Source organism: Aotus nancymaae, unplaced genomic scaffold (assembly GCF_030222135.1).
Source record: "Aotus nancymaae isolate 86718 unplaced genomic scaffold, 86718_ANA_hifiasm-v0.15.2.pri h1tg000040l, whole genome shotgun sequence".
Classification (NCBI taxonomy): domain Eukaryota; kingdom Metazoa; phylum Chordata; class Mammalia; order Primates; family Aotidae; genus Aotus; species Aotus nancymaae.
The window spans coordinates 23,218,268-23,236,096 of NW_026988454.1; the positions used below are offsets into that span (position 1 = coordinate 23,218,268).

Below are 17,829 nucleotides of genomic sequence, written 5' to 3' on the forward strand. Positions count from 1 at the left end.
AGCCACCTAAACTTCTGGCTCCACCTTCACTCTCCACTGCAATCTTGTTTGAGCCCCTAACTCCACTGACATTGCCATCAAGAACACCAACCAGTCCTTAGCTGTCCTGCCCCTGTGTACCAGTTACTATTGTTCACTCCCCCTCCCTTGAAGTCTGTTACTACCCTGCAATTCTGGCTTTCCTCCTGCCTCTCTGACTGGCTCCTCTGAGTTTCCTTCACCAGCTCTTTTTCCGCTGTCCATCCATCAAATACCAGTATCCTACAGGGTAGATGTGTTGGTCTTCTTACCCTTCTTTAGCTCTCTCCCTGGGTCCTGCTTTCCGATGGTTTCAGCAATCAAATGGAGTTTTGAGGGGCTAAAGACTCCCCAAAACATATCTTCAGTCCAGCCCTCTCTGTGAACTAGATATTTAGACAAGCCCAAATCTAAACTTATCCCTGTGTTCCCCGACACCCATTTCATAAACTCTTCTAAAGATTCTAACTAATCTTTCTAGATCAATTCTTAGGATCACTCCATCCATCTCTGTAGTAAAGCTATAGCAATATTTCAAAAATATAACTTTCCTCTGCTTAAAATCCATCAATAGCTTCTCACTACCTTCAAAGTGGTAGATTGTTTGCAAAATGAAGCTCAAATTCCTTGTGATGCACAGTGAGTCCTCCAGGATCTCATGCTTGAGAACACCCCTCAGCCTTACATTCTATATTGGGCTACTTCCTGGACCTATATACACTGTGCTCACTCTCTGTCTCTTCTACGCACTTTCATTTGCCACTTCTCTCTACACTGCCCTTTCCCTCATTCTTCACCTAACCAATATTTATTCATCCTTCATAAATTAACTGAGATGTGATCTTCTCAACAAAACCTTCCACAGTTACCCCTCAAAGCCAGGCAGGGGTTCCACCTTTATGTGCCCACGACTACCTGGATGTAATAACTGCATGTCTACTGGTCCCATCCATGATAAGCTCTTTGAGTTAGAAGAAGTGCCACACTTTTTAGTGCATTCCTATCTCTTAAAATGATAACTGGCAGAAGGTGAGAATCCAATAAAAACCTATTAAATGAATGAATGAATGGATGGATGAAATATCATATGTTAGAATTTCCCAAAGGATTGTTGAGATTTTCTGCACAATGAGCAGTTTGTCTTAGACATTCATAACTCACCAAAGTGAATTATATTAAAATGTACATGAAATCCTGCAATAATAGAAGCTTCAGCTTTGTCTGACGTAGTGCACCCAAATTAATCACTGTGCCCTTTTCTGCAGAATTCCCACTGATACCCTTTGTTTTAAATAAATATGTGTGCTCTGACTGAATATGGACATTTCTGGCAAGTGACACGGGGGCTAACATGTCTGTAAAGGAGTGTAGGGGAGACAGAGCAGCAGACATTGTAGGACAGATCATAGGATGCCAGGCCATGAGACGCCTTATAAGCCCTAAAAGCATTTTGGCTTTAACCCTGAGCAAGACAGAAAGCCACTGGTAGACTTTGCTCAGAGAAGTCACTGGATCTGAATTATGTTTTAACCAATCATATTGGCTGCTTTGTCTAGAACAGAATAACAAAGGGCAAAGGAAGAAGCAGGGGAGACCAGTGGGGCAGCCTTTGTCGTCATCAAGACAAGAGATGATAGCAGGCTTGAAACAAGTTAGTGGCAACGGGGGTTGTGAGAAGCAGTCAAATTTATATTTTTTGACCCAAGAAGAGTTGAAAGAATTGTAGAGAAAATACCTATGCACCATCTCACATCTACAATGGTCATACTTTTGCTACATCTGCCTTATCATATGTAGCCATCTGGCTATCCAATAAACCATCCATCCAGTAGATCAGTATTTTGAGGGAAAAAACAATAATGGTGACTGAGGTATAGTTTTTGGTTTGGGGGTTTTCTTTGTTTCTTTTTGTGATAGAATTCATATACCATAGGATTAACTCCAGTGTTTCTGACATAAGTAATAATAAGGATGAAACTTCCGTTGACTAAGGTGGGAGATGTACATTAAGGCACAGAGGGGAGAGGGATATCGAGAGGTTGACTGTGTAGGTTAGTTAGAGGTGCCTATTAGACATCTAAGGAGAGCTGCTGAGCAGGTAGTTGCATATGTAAGTCTAGGGTATGGAGAAAGGTCCAGACCGGAGATACACACGCGTGAATCACAGTGACCCAACAGGCAGTGATTCCCACTCAGAAAGGCCAGATCAATAAAGCACCTGCATCATCAGCTAGAGGATAATGGCTACTATTTAAATAGGATGAGAGAGAAAATGACTGATATGGAGTCCCTCCAAACCAAGGGCAGAGACATATCCATTCAATGTCCTACACAGACCTCATATTCTGATATGGTATGTACCAGGTCAAACAAAAAGATGACTTTATCTACCTTTAACTGTTTCAATGGCAAAAAAAGTAATGGTATGAGGGAAAGATAGCTTAGTTGTATTTGTAGTCACATGCCATTAGATTTCACTGGAACCTAGTAAATATATACTTAATGAATAAAATCCTTGAAAATAAACACACATGTGTGAAAAGTCATGTGTAAAATCAGGATACTATTTTTTTTTTTTTTTTTTTGAGACAGAATCTACCTGTCTCACCTAGGCTGGAGTGTAGTAGCATGATTACAGCTCAGTGCAACCTTCACCTCCCAGGTTTAGTAATTCTTGTGCCTCAGCCTCCCAAGTAGCTGCGATTACAGGGCTGTGCCACCACGCCTGGCAAATTTTTGTATTATTAGTAGAGATGGGGTTTCACTGTGTTGACCAGGCCGGTCCCAAATTCCTGGACACATGTGATTCCCCCTTCTCAGCCTCCCAAAGTGTTGGGATTACAGGTGTGATCCAATGCACCCAGCTCAGAATGCTATTTTAAGGTCTTCATTTGCAGAATATAATCACTGGAATTTTATTACCTAATTCCAACATATATTCATTATCTAATGTAGTATATAATGTATAAATCCCCTAAGCCAAAGCATTTCATATAAAATAAGAAGTATTCTTCCAGAATATATGCCTCTGTCTATGACAGATAAAAAGTATAAGCATTAGTAAAATCCACCCATATTTGGATATACTTGAAAGTAAAAGCAGTTAGATGATGCCACATCTCTGACAACAAAATCAATCAATATGAGAAACGTGTGATAGTAACTTTATACACACCTTGTTCCATGTCATATTTACAGTCCTTAAGCTTTCTGAAATTTTATTTCTTTCAGGTAAACTCAGACTTTTATCTGAAAGCATCTCTAATTCAGTTCTATTAAGCCATTTGAGGTTTTCAGCGTGCACTTCCATTTCCTGAGTTAAGTCCTGAGGAAGTTAAAAGACAGGTGTGGTTAGAAGGTAGTCAGATAAGGGAAGGTTCCAGAACTGTATTAAAAACCTTTTTGGCAAGTATTATTATAAATGTAGATTTCTAATTTATTAATTGAAAAATAAAATTGTAAGAAGCTTAAGACCATGCTAAAAAATTATAACTAACAGGAGAATGAACACATATCTGCTGTGTGCATTTTTGCACTCCTGTGCACACACTCACTCCCTGGTGCTCACTGCCTCTTAACCAGGTCATATATTACTCTCACATCGCTAATTTAACATTCTGTTCTTATCTCCTCCTTGCTACTCCATCCTAATATACTGTCCCACCGCTTGTAACTCTCCCCAAATTGTTTACAAAAGAGACATTCCCAAAAAAAGCTATTGAAATTTTTAGATAAAACAGAAATAAGCTTGTTAGATATTGTCACATTTTAAAAAGAAACCTTAATAAATGTTTCACAAAAATATTTTTCATCATTATTCAATGTTTCTGTTCCAAAATGCTTCAATCACACTCTTTTATAAACAAAATCTCTGATTGAATTAGTAACCTTTCACCCTTTTCTGCTTGTACATGTATGAATACACACTCACAATTTCTTTTTTTAAATAAAAAAGTGGGCACATTATGCTGATTGTTCTGCAACAAGTATTTTAATTGTTAACATAAAAAATAAATATTTATGAATACAAAATTTATGGATATTTGGATATATTTATACATCAACATATATGTATGAATTTTTATAGATTATATACAACTATGAACAATACTTGTTAGTTGCAAACCAACAAAGAAAATCTAATTAATGCAAGCATGACACTACCCTTTTGCAAGCTGCATTTTGTTACTCTGAAAGTCACTCAGATAATTACTGATTATTTCTAGAAAGTTGAGTTTTGCAACTTTCTAGAAAATAATCAGTAATTGTCTTCCAAATCTAAAAGCAAAAAACTGTATTTCATAGCCCTAATATATTTTTTAATGATAAGGTCAGTTTACAATATCCTAAAAACCTTTGGTCTAATACAGAAACCATAATAGTTTGTTCTTTTTACATCAGTGTACTTTAACCTCTGCAAGACCAAAATTATAACTGCGCTTTAAAAAATAAAAGATATTCCTCTTTCAAGTTCACCACATGTACCAAAAAGTACAAAGTTTCTTTTTCCTTTTCTTCTTCGGATATGCAGTATGTTATTCTGAAGTATAATTTTCAGGCACCAAAAGGCATATAGACAGAAATAAACAACTTACTCTTAATTCTTGCAGGTTTTCCCCCAACTCCGTGGTCGATCTCTTTTTCACAGCATGCTCAGCCTTTGTTAACCAACAGATAAGCTCATCCAGCTGATGTCTGTACTCCATCACCTGCTTACTTTCTCCTTTTAGCCTAAAAGAATATATTATTTTAAAATATTGAGAAAAATATCCAATAAAGCACAACCTTATATAGTTGATTTGGATATCCTGACTAAATATTTCTCAAAATAAATAATTTCTATTAATTATTTTAATATGTATTTTTAAGTGAATCAATAGCAATGTATATATTCTACAATACTAAAGATTGCTTAATAATAGACTAAGAAGTTTTTTCCTTGATTGAATTCAAAACCATTGAAACTAAATAATGTTATCTTCCCTCATCATAAAAATTATGTAGAAATTGAATAAAAAAGACTTTTTTAAAGTTAGATATCACTCTGCAACATAATGAAAAATTTTTAAAACATGAAAAATGTCCTTATCTAAAATAAAAGGGAAGAAGCATAATTCTCCTTGAGTGTTCCACGAATATTGAAAGGAATTATTATATGACACGTTATCATATTAGGTGGCAACAATTACTCTACTTTATTCATAGGACAGAATGAATAAGAACAAAGCAAGGTACCAAGAATGGGAGACTCTTACAAGTATTAGGGAAGACAAGAAATGTGAATTTGGCTAGCTCATTAAAATAACGATTATATTTGAATATAGCACCAAGTTACAAAAAGAGATGTAGAAAACAACAAAGCAGAAGTTTTAAATGATGCAAGGAAAACAGTCAAATGAATATAAAAAAGGAACTGCCTCAATTAGATCTTTATAGTGTTATAAGAATAACATTTACAAGAATATAAACCATCTGTCAGAAGATAGGAATATGATTAGAACTCATGTGACGAATAAGAGTATGTATTTTTTAAAATGATTTGAAAGCTATTAAAAGCTTGGTGGTATCTTTATGTTTATAGCTGCTATAATTAACTGCTGGTTTAAAAACTGAATGCAAATTTTAAATGAATTATATTGTACCATCCCTAATAAGAATTTATGTTTTTATGGCTATGAGTTTTCATTTCTAATCACAAAAGGTCTAACACAATGGTGCAATATATATAATAAAATATTAAATAATATTTATATATTTAATAAACAGTCAACAATATTTGAAGGATAGTATCACAACAAAATCATAATTTTTAAATATCCATCAAGGAAGAATCTTCCTTTAAGATTAAAAATAGGCTGCGTGCAGTGACTCGCGCCTGTAATCCCAGCACTTTGGAAGGCCAAAGCGAGTGGATCATGAAGTCAGGAGTTCGAGACCAGCCTGGCCAATATGGTAAAACTCCATCTCTACCAAAAATACAAAAATTAGCTGGGCATGGTGTTGTGTGCCTGTAGTCCCAGCTACTTGAGAGGCTGAGGCAGAAGAATTGCTTGAACCTGGGAGGCAGAGGTTGCAGTGAGCCAAGTCTGCACCACTGTACTCCAGCCTGGGCAACAGAGTGAAACTGTGTTTCAAAAAAAAAAAAAAAAAGATTAAAAATAAATAAATACAGCAATAGCACTAATTGCTAAGACTAAAACAAGTAATCTACCCTCCATACTGAAAAGTATTTAACTTAAATAACAACTTTAGAAACATCCAAAATACTGTTATAGGCCTTTTGTTTCCCAAAAAAAGTTGAAATTTTATGATCATGACTAATTTAGTACTTTGAAAATAGAACTATGAAGGAAACTAGCATTATCAAGCGATTTCAATAAGACATATTTGAGTTACCCAGTATTTTCATCTGCAAACTAGCTAAATATAATCTACATTTTAAATGTTATCCCTAAGAGTAAAAGCTACTTATAAATTCACATTCAAATAGAAGATAACAATTGCTCATTAAGGAGTAACACCACTGGGCATGGTGGCTCATGGCTGTAATCCCAGCACTTTGGAAGACTGAGGCAGGAGGATCACTTGAGCCTAGGAGTTCGAGACCAGACTGGACAACATGGTGAGACCCCATTTTTACAAACAGTTTAAAAATCAGCTGGGTGTGGTGGCACACGCTTGCAGCCCCAACTACTCAGAAGACCAAGGTGAGAGGATCACTTGAGCCCAGAAGCTCAAGGATGCAGTGAGCTATGATTGCACCACTGCACTCCAGCCTGGCATAAAAGCAAGACCCTGTCTCCAGAAACTGGAAGAAATAACTCCTTAAGTTGCTGAACTATGCAAATACTTAACTACAGGCACTCAATACAAAAACAAATTGAACTCTGTGATAGTTCGCAAAGACTTTGATAACAATATACACACAATCTATCCAAGATAGTCCCAATTTAATATATATTACAAACCTAAAGTGAAGTTTAGCATTAATTTACAGAAACATTGTTTTAGTCAAAATATAAGCTGTTGGGGAGGAGATTCATTATTCTTTTCACTTCTAAAAAATGAGTAAAATATGTATTTAGCTTCACCTTCTTAGTTTTAGCAGCTGTAATTACCACACTCCACAGAGATCTATTTGACAATATTTAGAAGAATTACTGCATTTATTGTTAAAATCTCCCAGCAGGTACATGTTTTTCCTTAAAAAGGTCTAGGAGAGGAAGGGCACAGTGGCTCATGCCTCTAATCCCAGAACACTGGGAGGCCAAGGCCAGCAGATCAACTTGAGGCCAGGAGTTCTAGACCAGCCTGGCCAACATGGTGAAACTCCATCTCTACTAAAAATACAAAAATTAGTCAGGCATGGTGGCAGGCACCTGTCATCCCAGCTACTAGGACGCTGAGGCACGAGAATTGCTTGAGCCTGGGAGGCAGAGGTTGCAGTGAGCCAGTGAGCCGAGATCACGCCACTACACTCCAGCCTGACCAATGGAGTGACTGTCTCAAAAAAACAATAAAAGTCTAGGAGATAAATCATTTCAAGCTAGGACCCTCCATGCAAACATATAAAATCTTATGGGACCTCAGTTTCCAATCCTCCCTCTGGTCATTGAACCCTCCTCTCCTTTCAATCCTTTGCAGATCTCTCACAAGACAATGCCATTCATGCCTCCCACCTCTGCTGGGGTTTTTTTCCCCTCCCCTCCCTTCCCCTCCCCTCCTCTCCCTAGTTTTTTTCTTCCCTCCCCTCCCCTGCCCTTCTTTTCCTTTCTTTTTTTGAGACAGAGTCTCACACTGCTGCCCAAGCTAGAGTGCAGTGGCACTATCTTGGCTCACTGCTACCTCTGCCTCCCAGATTCAAGTGATTTTCCTGCCTCAGACTCCCAAGTAGCTGAGATTACAGGTGCCCGCCACTACACCCAGCTAATTTTTTGTATTTTTAGTAGAGATGGGGTTTCACCATGTTGGCCAGGCTGATCTCAAATTCCTGACCTCGTGATTTGTGTGCCTTGGCCTCACAAAGTGCTGGGATTACAGGCATGAGCCACCACACCCGGACTGGGACTGCTGTTTTACTTCTGCCTAGAAGGGCCTCCCTAGAAGAAATTTATAGAAAATTGCCATAAATGCTTTAAAACTCAGCTTCAGCACCCCTCCTCTGTGATACTTAAGTTCCACAGCCCATCACATCTGCCTCTCTGACACTGTATCTTCTTAATGATATTTTCTTTAATCATTTTCTTCTTCTTCATAGTCTTTGAGTTCCTTAATCATACCTGAATCTTTAGTGCTAAACATAGAGCTCAATAAATATCGATGAGGTCATTAATTAATCACTGGCAAAATTCAGCAATAATATGCTTATAAAATAAGTTCTAAGCTAACTTGCTTTCATAAGAAATAGATACTAAGTGTTTACTATGAATAATCAAGGCATGTACATTTTACAAACACTACTGCATTTAATCCTCAGGACAATCCTCTGTGGTAATATCATAGTTCTCATTACCAGAGAAAGACACTTTGGCCAGAGAGTTCTGTGGTCTTTCCAAGTTTGTATAGCACAATATTTGAGAGAATAAAATAGCATGACTACTTACTTTCTATGAGATCTTGGACAAGTTATTTAACCTCGCCTCTCTCAGCCTCAGTTTCCAATTAGAGGGGAATTGTGAGGTCTAAACGAGGCAATGTGTGCAAAGTGCCATATACTCTCTCTGCCACGTGGTAATCTCTCAACCACACCATACAAATTATTATTTGTCTCTTACCAAAACACACAAAATAATAGATTTTTAAAATAAAAAGCAACTGTAGGTCACATCATACTTGAATATTTTAGGTTTCATAATAATACTGGGCCTGATAAAGTATTAGATTGGTCTTTCACAAAATGATAGCTTGTCATTAAAATAATACTTCATCAACAGAGTTAAAATTAACAGAAAAAAAAAACTTGGACTTTTAAACCACAAACTACCAATAAGAAACAAACAAACAAAAAAGATCATTAATGATGGAATATACGAAGCAAAGCAGAAATGTAGAAAGTAGAAAAAATTCATTGACTGTCTCAGAAAATAATGTCAAATAACTTTAAATATGGAAAGTATGTATAGTGTTGAGCATTATATTCATTGATAATCAAACGTATTTGCAACCAGAAGACACTCAAATAAAATCTGAGGTATTGTAACATAATCTGACATAAAAATTAATAATACTACATTATATGTATTATTTTACATAGACAAAACACTTTATTATTTGCAAAGCACAGAATAGAACACATTTGACACTAAAACAACTTACTGAGAGGGATTACTAATGCAGGCTCAGTCAGGAAATAAGCAAGGGGAAGGTCTGACCTTGAACCCAGACCTTCAAACCTCAAAGCTGATGTTTCAGTTCTTTCAACTACTTTAAATTCCTACCATAATCACCATATCATAATAAGCAGTCGTAAATAAAAGGAATAAAGGTATTTGTTTTTTACATATGTAATATTTGAGTAGAAAATGGGACTTTATGGATAGCCTAAAAATACAGGAAGGGGGAGCAGGGGCAGCAGAGGTCTTAAATGTCAGTAAAATTCCTATTATAATGTCAAACAATAAAATAACTCATTGGATTGCATGTTAAAAGATTCTACCCAAAATATGTTCACTCCTGTGCCTGCAAACAATCATAGCCAAATCACCTTGGCTGCCTATCCTTCACTTCTGCAACGATTGCATCCCAGCGTTGGTTTAAACCTGCCAGTTTGTCTTTCAAGAAGCTTCCATCTGCCTGGGAGAGTTTCTGCACAATCCCATCCCCAGTTCGGTTTAGTGCTGCAAAACTGGGCTGGTGGCTGCTGATACCCTCCTCAAGTTCCTGTAACAGACCACAATTCAAGATTAATTTCACTAATAATCAAATGATTCTGATGCAATGAATCCACCCAGGTATTGTGGTATCAATTTAAGTGTTAAAGAAACAAGTTTCTGGAAAAATATTTTATATTTAAAAAGGAATTTTTAAACTATTTAATTACATTTCAATAAACATGCTAAATGAAATTTATTTTGAAATCTAACCCACTCTCATGAATGGCATCAGGCAAAATACAAGGAAATAGGACAGCCTAATAACATAAAACAAGTAACAGCTGTTTACAATAAAGTATAAGCATCAATCATGTTTGATGAAAATGAGTTGCTCATCTTCTTTAAAATAAGTGCTTGAAGGCATTGCTTTTAAAAAATAATATACCCCAATACATCCTTATACCCTTGTGTTCTACCATATGCAAGTAAACCTAAATGTGCATTTTGCTAAGATATTGCTTCGCTGGTTGATATGGTTTGGCTGTGTCCCCACACAAATGTCATCTTGAATTGTAGCTCCCATAGTACCCATGTGCCATGGGAGGGACCCAGTAGGAGGTAACTGAATCAGCAGGGGTGGTTACTCTCATGCTGTTCTAGTGATAGTGAGTGAGTTCTCATGAGATCTGATGGTTTTACAGGGAACTTTTTCCCCACTTCGCTCAGCACTTCCCTCTCCTGCCGCCATATGAAGAAGGACGTGTTTGTTTCCCCTTCTATCATGACTGTAAATTTCCTGAGGCCTCCCAGCCACGCTGAACTGTGCGTCAATTAAACGTCTTTCCTTTATAAATTACCCAGTCTTCGGTATGTCTTTACTAGAAGCATGAGAACAGACTAACACAATTGTCTACAGATGTTTAAGTAACAGATTAAATGAATAATTTCAAGTCAAATTTAAATATATCTGTAACTCCAAAAATTTAAAAAAATGTATTAACATATTTATTTAAAAAAAATGAATTCTCTTTACCTTGTCATGTCCTTCTAAATAAAATACATTTTAAAAATTTAATAAAAGAGAAAATATTTTTATCAATGGTAGAATTGAAATTGTGTGTGCTTTCTAACATTATTTTTAAAGACCTATTGTTAACAGCAGAACTAACTTTGTGTTATATTTTCCCAAGACTGAATTAGACTTACATGAGCAGCTGCCCTGTTGTCACTCCAGAATAATTTACTTTTATGATAACTATCAATGATAAAAAAAAAAATGAGATGCCTCAGTGTTTAAGTACAAAAAACAGAGGTAAGGCATGCATATATTTTTTGTTCTTGGTATAATCTTAGGCATAAAATTTTATACATTTTATTCTAAATATAAAATTGTTTAAATAAAATTGTTTTTCATATTAGCCACTAAGGAGTATTTTTACACTAACCATATGTGCAACACACTCCTCTAACAGAAAGCACTCACCTGCTGATGCACCCTGGCTTTCTCTAAGTCCAGGCTGCCATCTGGAGCACAGGTATCAACCAGTAACTCTTCAGCCTCTGTTATCCACTGTGTGAGGTCATTAAGGTCACAATGGAACTGTCTCCATTCTTCCATAGCCCTATCAAAATAACTAGAGGACAATGAACAAAATAAAATAGGTTTCTAAACTTTCCAGGACTGCCTAGGAGCAATTATTCTAAAAAAGAAAATCCAATCTCATTTAAACAGAAAGATCTCAAACAACTGAATTCACAATCTAATGTTCCACAAAACCAATTTTTGTAGTGGGATACATGTAATAAGTCCTCTTAGAGATACAGGCATCATACCAAGTGTAAAGCAATGTGCTCACACCACCAGCTACCAAATCATCTCTCTCATACATTCACACATGCACACTCATGTACACACACATGCATACTTATGTACACACACATATGTACACACTCATGAACACACTCATGCACATACTGGAGCAGCTTTTTAACTAAAAAGATGTAGCCTTCTCTGGCTTGAAAAATCAGAATCGATTAGCTGTAGGCATGTTAACCCTTCCAACTTTATACATTTAACATTTAGATACTGTGAAATATAAAATATGATCCATTATTTTCTTGGGGAAAATATATGTTGTTTTACTGCCAGAACACTTAGTTCCTGGCAAGAATAAAGCACAAAAGGCCAAAACACTTCAAACTGCCCATATACTCCTTTATCTATATGTTATATACTGAATTTTGTCCAATCAAAATTCTTCCAGTGAAGCCCTAACCTGGCAATGTGACTGTACTTAGAGACAGAGCTTTTCAGGAGGCAAATGAGGTTAAATGAGCCCATAAGTGTGGGGCTCTAGTCTGAAAGGACTGGTGTCCTTATGATAAGAGGAAGAGTCACCACGGAGCTCTCTCATGTGAGGACACAGCAGGAAGGTGGCCATGTGCAAACCAATAAGAGAGTCCTCACTGGACACCAACTCTACTGGCACCTTGATCTTGAACTTCCAGCCTCCAGAACTGTGGGAAAGTCAATGTCTGTTGTTTAGGCTATGCAGTCTATGTTATCTTATTATGGCTGCCTGAGCAGATTAATGTACTTTGGGTAATGACTAGTCCTGAGTGTCCCATTTACCTAAATACAGCAAAGTATGAAACTGCATGCAGAGCCCAAGTTATACAACAAGACAGAGGGCTATTGATATTTATGTTTAAACCAAACTCTTAAAGATGGCAAAGTAAAATCCAGCGCTTGTCATATTCAGAATATATGAAATAGGTGTAAAAAGGAAAAGCTTTATTGGACTAGGATCCTAAATAATTTTTTCTCCTATCTTTTTGTTTAGAGTAATGGAGTTGAAAGAGTTTTAGAAGTAATCTCTGAGATCTTAATAATATTAATAAAATTTATATTTTATGTAAAAAAATATATATTATTTTAAAAATAATATAAAATGATTTCTAATATCAATAACCCCTAAATAATGTGTATATTGTCTTTTTCCATAAAAATTACTTCTAAAATTTTACTAATACTGCCCACAGTAAAGCAATTTTCTATTGAGTATGACAGAAAAAAAGCATTTTAAAAAAGGCACTATGAGATGATATTAAGACACTCATTATTGTTTGCAAAAATTCACAATAACTACACAACAATCACAATTTCAAAATTTAGGATGCTACAAGGCTGTTTTAATGATCTAATGACATTGAAAATAAAAAAATTAAACTTAGAAAGTATCATCAGTGACAGAGAAAAACAAAATGGTGATAGGAGGCAGAACTAACTTGCCGCTCCCACTCAGACAAATAGAGCAGTGTGTGGAGACATACAGTGAACTTTTGTTCCAAGAACTAGCACAGGAACATACCACGAAAACTCAGAGAATCTACAGACCCTTTGGAGAAGGTAGAATGCTACTGCTGCTCCATGGGAGAGCTGAGGAACTGGGAGTCAGCTTGTGTTCTCAGCTGGGAGACTAGTCACCTGGGGCAAGTTCTCAACCCTGCTCACCAGCTGCCTGGAAATAAACCCAGTGCTGTGCTATTGGCAGGGGGTATGGGTGGGGGATCCCGTTAGGAGTGAGACTGGCCTTTTGGGCTGTGGGCTGTGTGGAAACTGAGTGAGGCCAGCAGCTTCTAGCTTTCTCCCACTTCCCTGGCGACCTGTCTGACACAGCAAAGGCAGCCATAATCCCCCCTGGGAATATAACTCCATTGGCCTGGGAACCACACCCCCATTCCCCACAGCAGTCGCAACAAGCCTTGCCCAAGGAGAGTCTGACTCAGATACACCTAACCCTGCCCCAACCTGATGGTCTTTCTCTACCTGCCCTGATAGCCAAAGACAAAGAACATAATCTCTCAGGAGTTCTATGGGCCTGCCACTGCCTATACTACTCCTCCCTATACTACTGCAACTGATGCTCTCTTGAAAGCACCAACTCCTGGTTGGAGGCCAAGCAGTACAAAAGCAGCAAACTTAACCAGAATATATCCAAGGACACTCACAGAGTCCATTTGACTCCCCTGTTACTTCCACCAGAGCAGGTGCTGGTATACACAGCTGAGAGACCTGAAGAAGGATCACATCACAGGACTCTTTGCAGACACCCCCCAGTACCAGGTCGGTACCCAGTAGCTCTGCTGGATGGCTAGCTTCAGAAGAGAAATAATAATCACTGCAGTTCAGTTCTCAGGATGCCCCATCCCTAGGGGAAGGAGGAGACCACCACATCAAGGGAGCACCTCGTGGGACAAAGGCATCAGAAAAGCAGCCATTGAGTCCCAGATCTTCCCTCTGACATACCCTACCCAAATGAGAGGAACCAGAACAATTATGGTAATATGACAAAACAAGGTTCTTTAACACTCATGAAAGATCACACTAGCTCACCAGCAATGGATCAAAACCAGGGCAAAATCTCTGAATTGCCAGAAAAAGAATCCAGAGAGTCAATTATTAAACCAGTCAAGGAGGCACCAGTGAAAAGTGAAGGCCAACTTAAAGAAATCAAAACAATGACACAGCATATAAATGAAAAAATCTCGAGTGAAATAAATAGCATAAATAAAAAACAAACACAACTTCTGGAAATCAAAGTCACATTTAGAGAAATGCAAAATGCACTGGAAAGTCTCAGCAATAGAATCGAACAAACAGAAGAAAGAATTTCAGAGCTTGAAGACAAGACTTTGAATTAACCCAATCTGACAAAGAACAAAGAATTTTAAAAAATGAACAAAGCCTCCATGAAGTTGGGGATTATGTTAAAAGACCAAACCTAAGAATAATTTGTGTTCCCAAGAAAGAAGAGAAATCCAGAAGTATGGGAAATATATTTGAGGGAATAATTTGGGAAATCCTCCCCAGCCTTCCTAGAGATCTAGATATCCAAATACAAAAAGCTCAAAAAATACCTGGAAAATGCATTGCAAAAAATCATTGCCTATGCATATGGTCATCAGGTTACCTAAAGTAAAGAAGAAAGAATCTTAACAGCTGTGAGGCAAGGATCAGGTAACCTATAAAGAAGAACCTATCAGATTAATAGCAGATTTCTCAACAGAAACCTTATTAGCTAGAAGGGATTGGGATTCTATTTTTAGCTTCCTTAAAAGAAACAATTATCAGCCAGGAATTTTGTATCCAGTGAAACTAAGTTTCATAAATGAAGGAAAGACAGTCTTTTTCAGACAAATACTGAGAGAATTTTCCGCTACCAAGCCAGCACTACAGGAATTGCTAAACAGACCCCTAAATCTTGAAACAAATCCTGGAAATGAAATAAAACAAAATACTCCTTAAAGCATAAATCTCAGCTGGGTGCAGTGGCTCACACCTGTAACCCCAGCAATTTGGGAGGCCCAGGCGGGCAGATCACCTAAGGTCAGGAGTTTGAGACCAGCCTGGCCAACATGGTGAACCCCCGACTCTACTAAAAAATACAAAAAAAAAAAAAAAATTAGCCAGGTGTGGTGGCGGGTGCCTAGTCCCAACTACTTGGGAGGCTGAGATGGAGAATCGCTTGAATCCAGGAGGCGGAGGTTGCATTGGGCCGAGATCACACCACTGCACTCCCGCCTGGGTGACAGAGCAACCTCTGGCTCAAAAAAAAAAAAAGACATAAAACTCAAAGGACCTATAAACAATAATAAAATGAAAAAAAAAAAAAAACACAAGGTATTCAGGCAACAGATAGCATAATAAGTAGAATAGTACCTCACATGTCAATACTAACATTGAATGTAAATGATCTAAATGCGCCATTTAAAATATACAGAATAGCAGAATTATAAAAATTCACCAACCAAGTATCTACTGTCTTCAGGAGACTCATCTGACACATAAAAACTCATATTAACTTAAGGTAAAGATATTCCATGCAAATGGACACCAAAAGCAAGCAGGAGTAGCTATTCTTATATCAGACAAAACAAATGTTAAAGCAACAGCAGTTAAAAAAAGACAAAGAGGGACATTATACAATGATTAAATGACTACTCCAACAGGAAATTGTCACAATCCTAAACATATATGCACCTAACATTGGGGCTCCCAAATTTGTAAAACAATTACTACTAGACCTAAGAAATGAGATAAACAGCAACACATTAATTGTGGTAGACTTCAATACTCTGCTAACAGCATTAGATAAGTCATCAAGACAGAAAGTCAACAAAGAAACAATGGAATTAAACTATACCCTAGAACAAATGGACTTAACAGATATTTACAGAACATTCTACCCAAAAACTGCAGAATATTCCATTCATGAGCACATGGCAAATTCTCCAAGATAGACCATGTGATAAGCCACAAAACAAGTCTCAACAAATTTAAGAAAACTGAAATTACATCAAATACTCTCTCAGACGACAGTGGAACAAAATTGGAAATCAACTCTGAAAGGAATCCTCAAAACCATGCAAATACATGGAAATGAAATAACCAGCTTCTGAATGATCATTGGGTCAACAATGAAATCAAAATGGAAATTAAAAAATTCTTTGAACTGAACAATAGTAATGACACAACCTACCAAAACTTTTGGAATATGGCAAAAGCAGTGCCAACAGGAAAGTTCACAGCATTAAATGCCTACATCAAAGAGTCCGAAAAAGCACAAATAGACAATCTAAAGTCACACCTCAAAGAACTAGAGAAGCAAGAACAAACCAAACCCAAACCCAACAGAAGAAGAAAAAAATAACCAAGATCAGAACAGAACTAAATGAAAGTGAAACAAAAAAAAAAAATACAAAAAATAAATTAAACAAAAAGCTGGCTCTTTGAAAACATAAATACGTTAGGTGCGGTGGCACACACCTGCAATCCCAGCATTTTGGGAGGCCAAGGCTGGTGGATCATGAGGTCAGGAGTTCGAGACCAGTCTGGTCAACATGGTGAAACCCCATCTCTACTAAAAATACAAAAAAATTAGCCAGGCGTGGTGGGGCATGTGTAATCCCAGCTACTCAGGCGGCAGAGGCAGAAGAATCTCTTGAAACTGGAAGGGAGAGGTTGCAATGAGCTGAGATCACGCCACTATATTCCAGCGTGGGCAGCAAGAGCGAAACAAGAAAGAAAGAAAAGACAGAAAGACAGAGAGAGAGAGAGAAGGAAGGAAAGAAGGAAAGAAGGAAGGAAGGGAGAAAGGGAGGAAGGGGAGGAAGGGGAGGAAGGGGAGGAAGGGGAGGAAGGGGAGGAAGGGGAGGAAGGGGAGGAAGGGGAGGAAGGAAAGAGAGAGAGAAGGAAGGAAGAAGAAAAAGAAAAGATAAATAAAACTGATAGACTATTAGTGGGATTAACCAAGAAAAGAGAGAGGATCCAAATTAACTCAATTAGAAACAAAATGGGTGATATTACAACTAATGCCACAGAAACAGAAAAGATCATTCAAGGCTATTAGGAACACTTTTATATGCATAAACTAGAAAACCTAGAGGAGATGGATAAATTCCTGGAAATATACAATCCTCCTAAATTAAACCAGGAAGAAATAGAAACTCTAAACAGACCAATAACAAGCAGCAAGATTAAAACTGTAATTAAAGAATTACCAGCAAAAAAAGTCCACTACCAAATGGATTCACAGCTGAATTCTATTAGACGTTCAAAGAATAATTGGTACCAATCCTATTAACACTATTCCAAATGACAAAGACAGAATCCTCCCTAAATCATTCCATGAAGCCAGTATTACCCTCATACCAAAACCAGAAAAGGACATAACAAAAAAGAAAACTACAGACCAGATCCCTGATGAACATAGATACAAAAGTCCTCAACGAAATACTAGCTATTTGAATCCAATAGCATATCAAAAAGAGAATACACCATGATCAAGTGTGTTTCATACTAGGGATGGTTTTACATACACAAGTCAATAAATGTGATACACCACATAAAGAAAATTAAAACAAAAATCACATGATCATCTCAATAGACTCAGAAAAAGCATTTGACAAAATCTAGCATCTCTTTATCATTAAAATC

At 37.2% G+C, this 17,829-nt stretch overlaps 1 protein-coding gene across 3 annotated transcripts in view; it reads right to left on the bottom strand.

Moving 5' to 3' along the window:
* Positions 1-17,829, bottom strand: part of UTRN (utrophin) — a 580,690-nt gene that overhangs the window by 315,390 nt on the left and 247,471 nt on the right. For all 3 annotated transcript variants that reach the window (XM_064360600.1, XM_064360601.1, XM_064360599.1), the window contains 4 exons: positions 11,314-11,464; positions 9,722-9,897; positions 4,614-4,749; positions 3,194-3,343 (listed from right to left, as the gene is read on the bottom strand). In XM_064360600.1, coding sequence (XP_064216670.1) covers positions 3,194-3,343; positions 4,614-4,749; positions 9,722-9,897; positions 11,314-11,464 — 613 coding nt within the window. The remainder of the gene's footprint in view (positions 1-3,193; positions 3,344-4,613; positions 4,750-9,721; positions 9,898-11,313; positions 11,465-17,829) is intronic.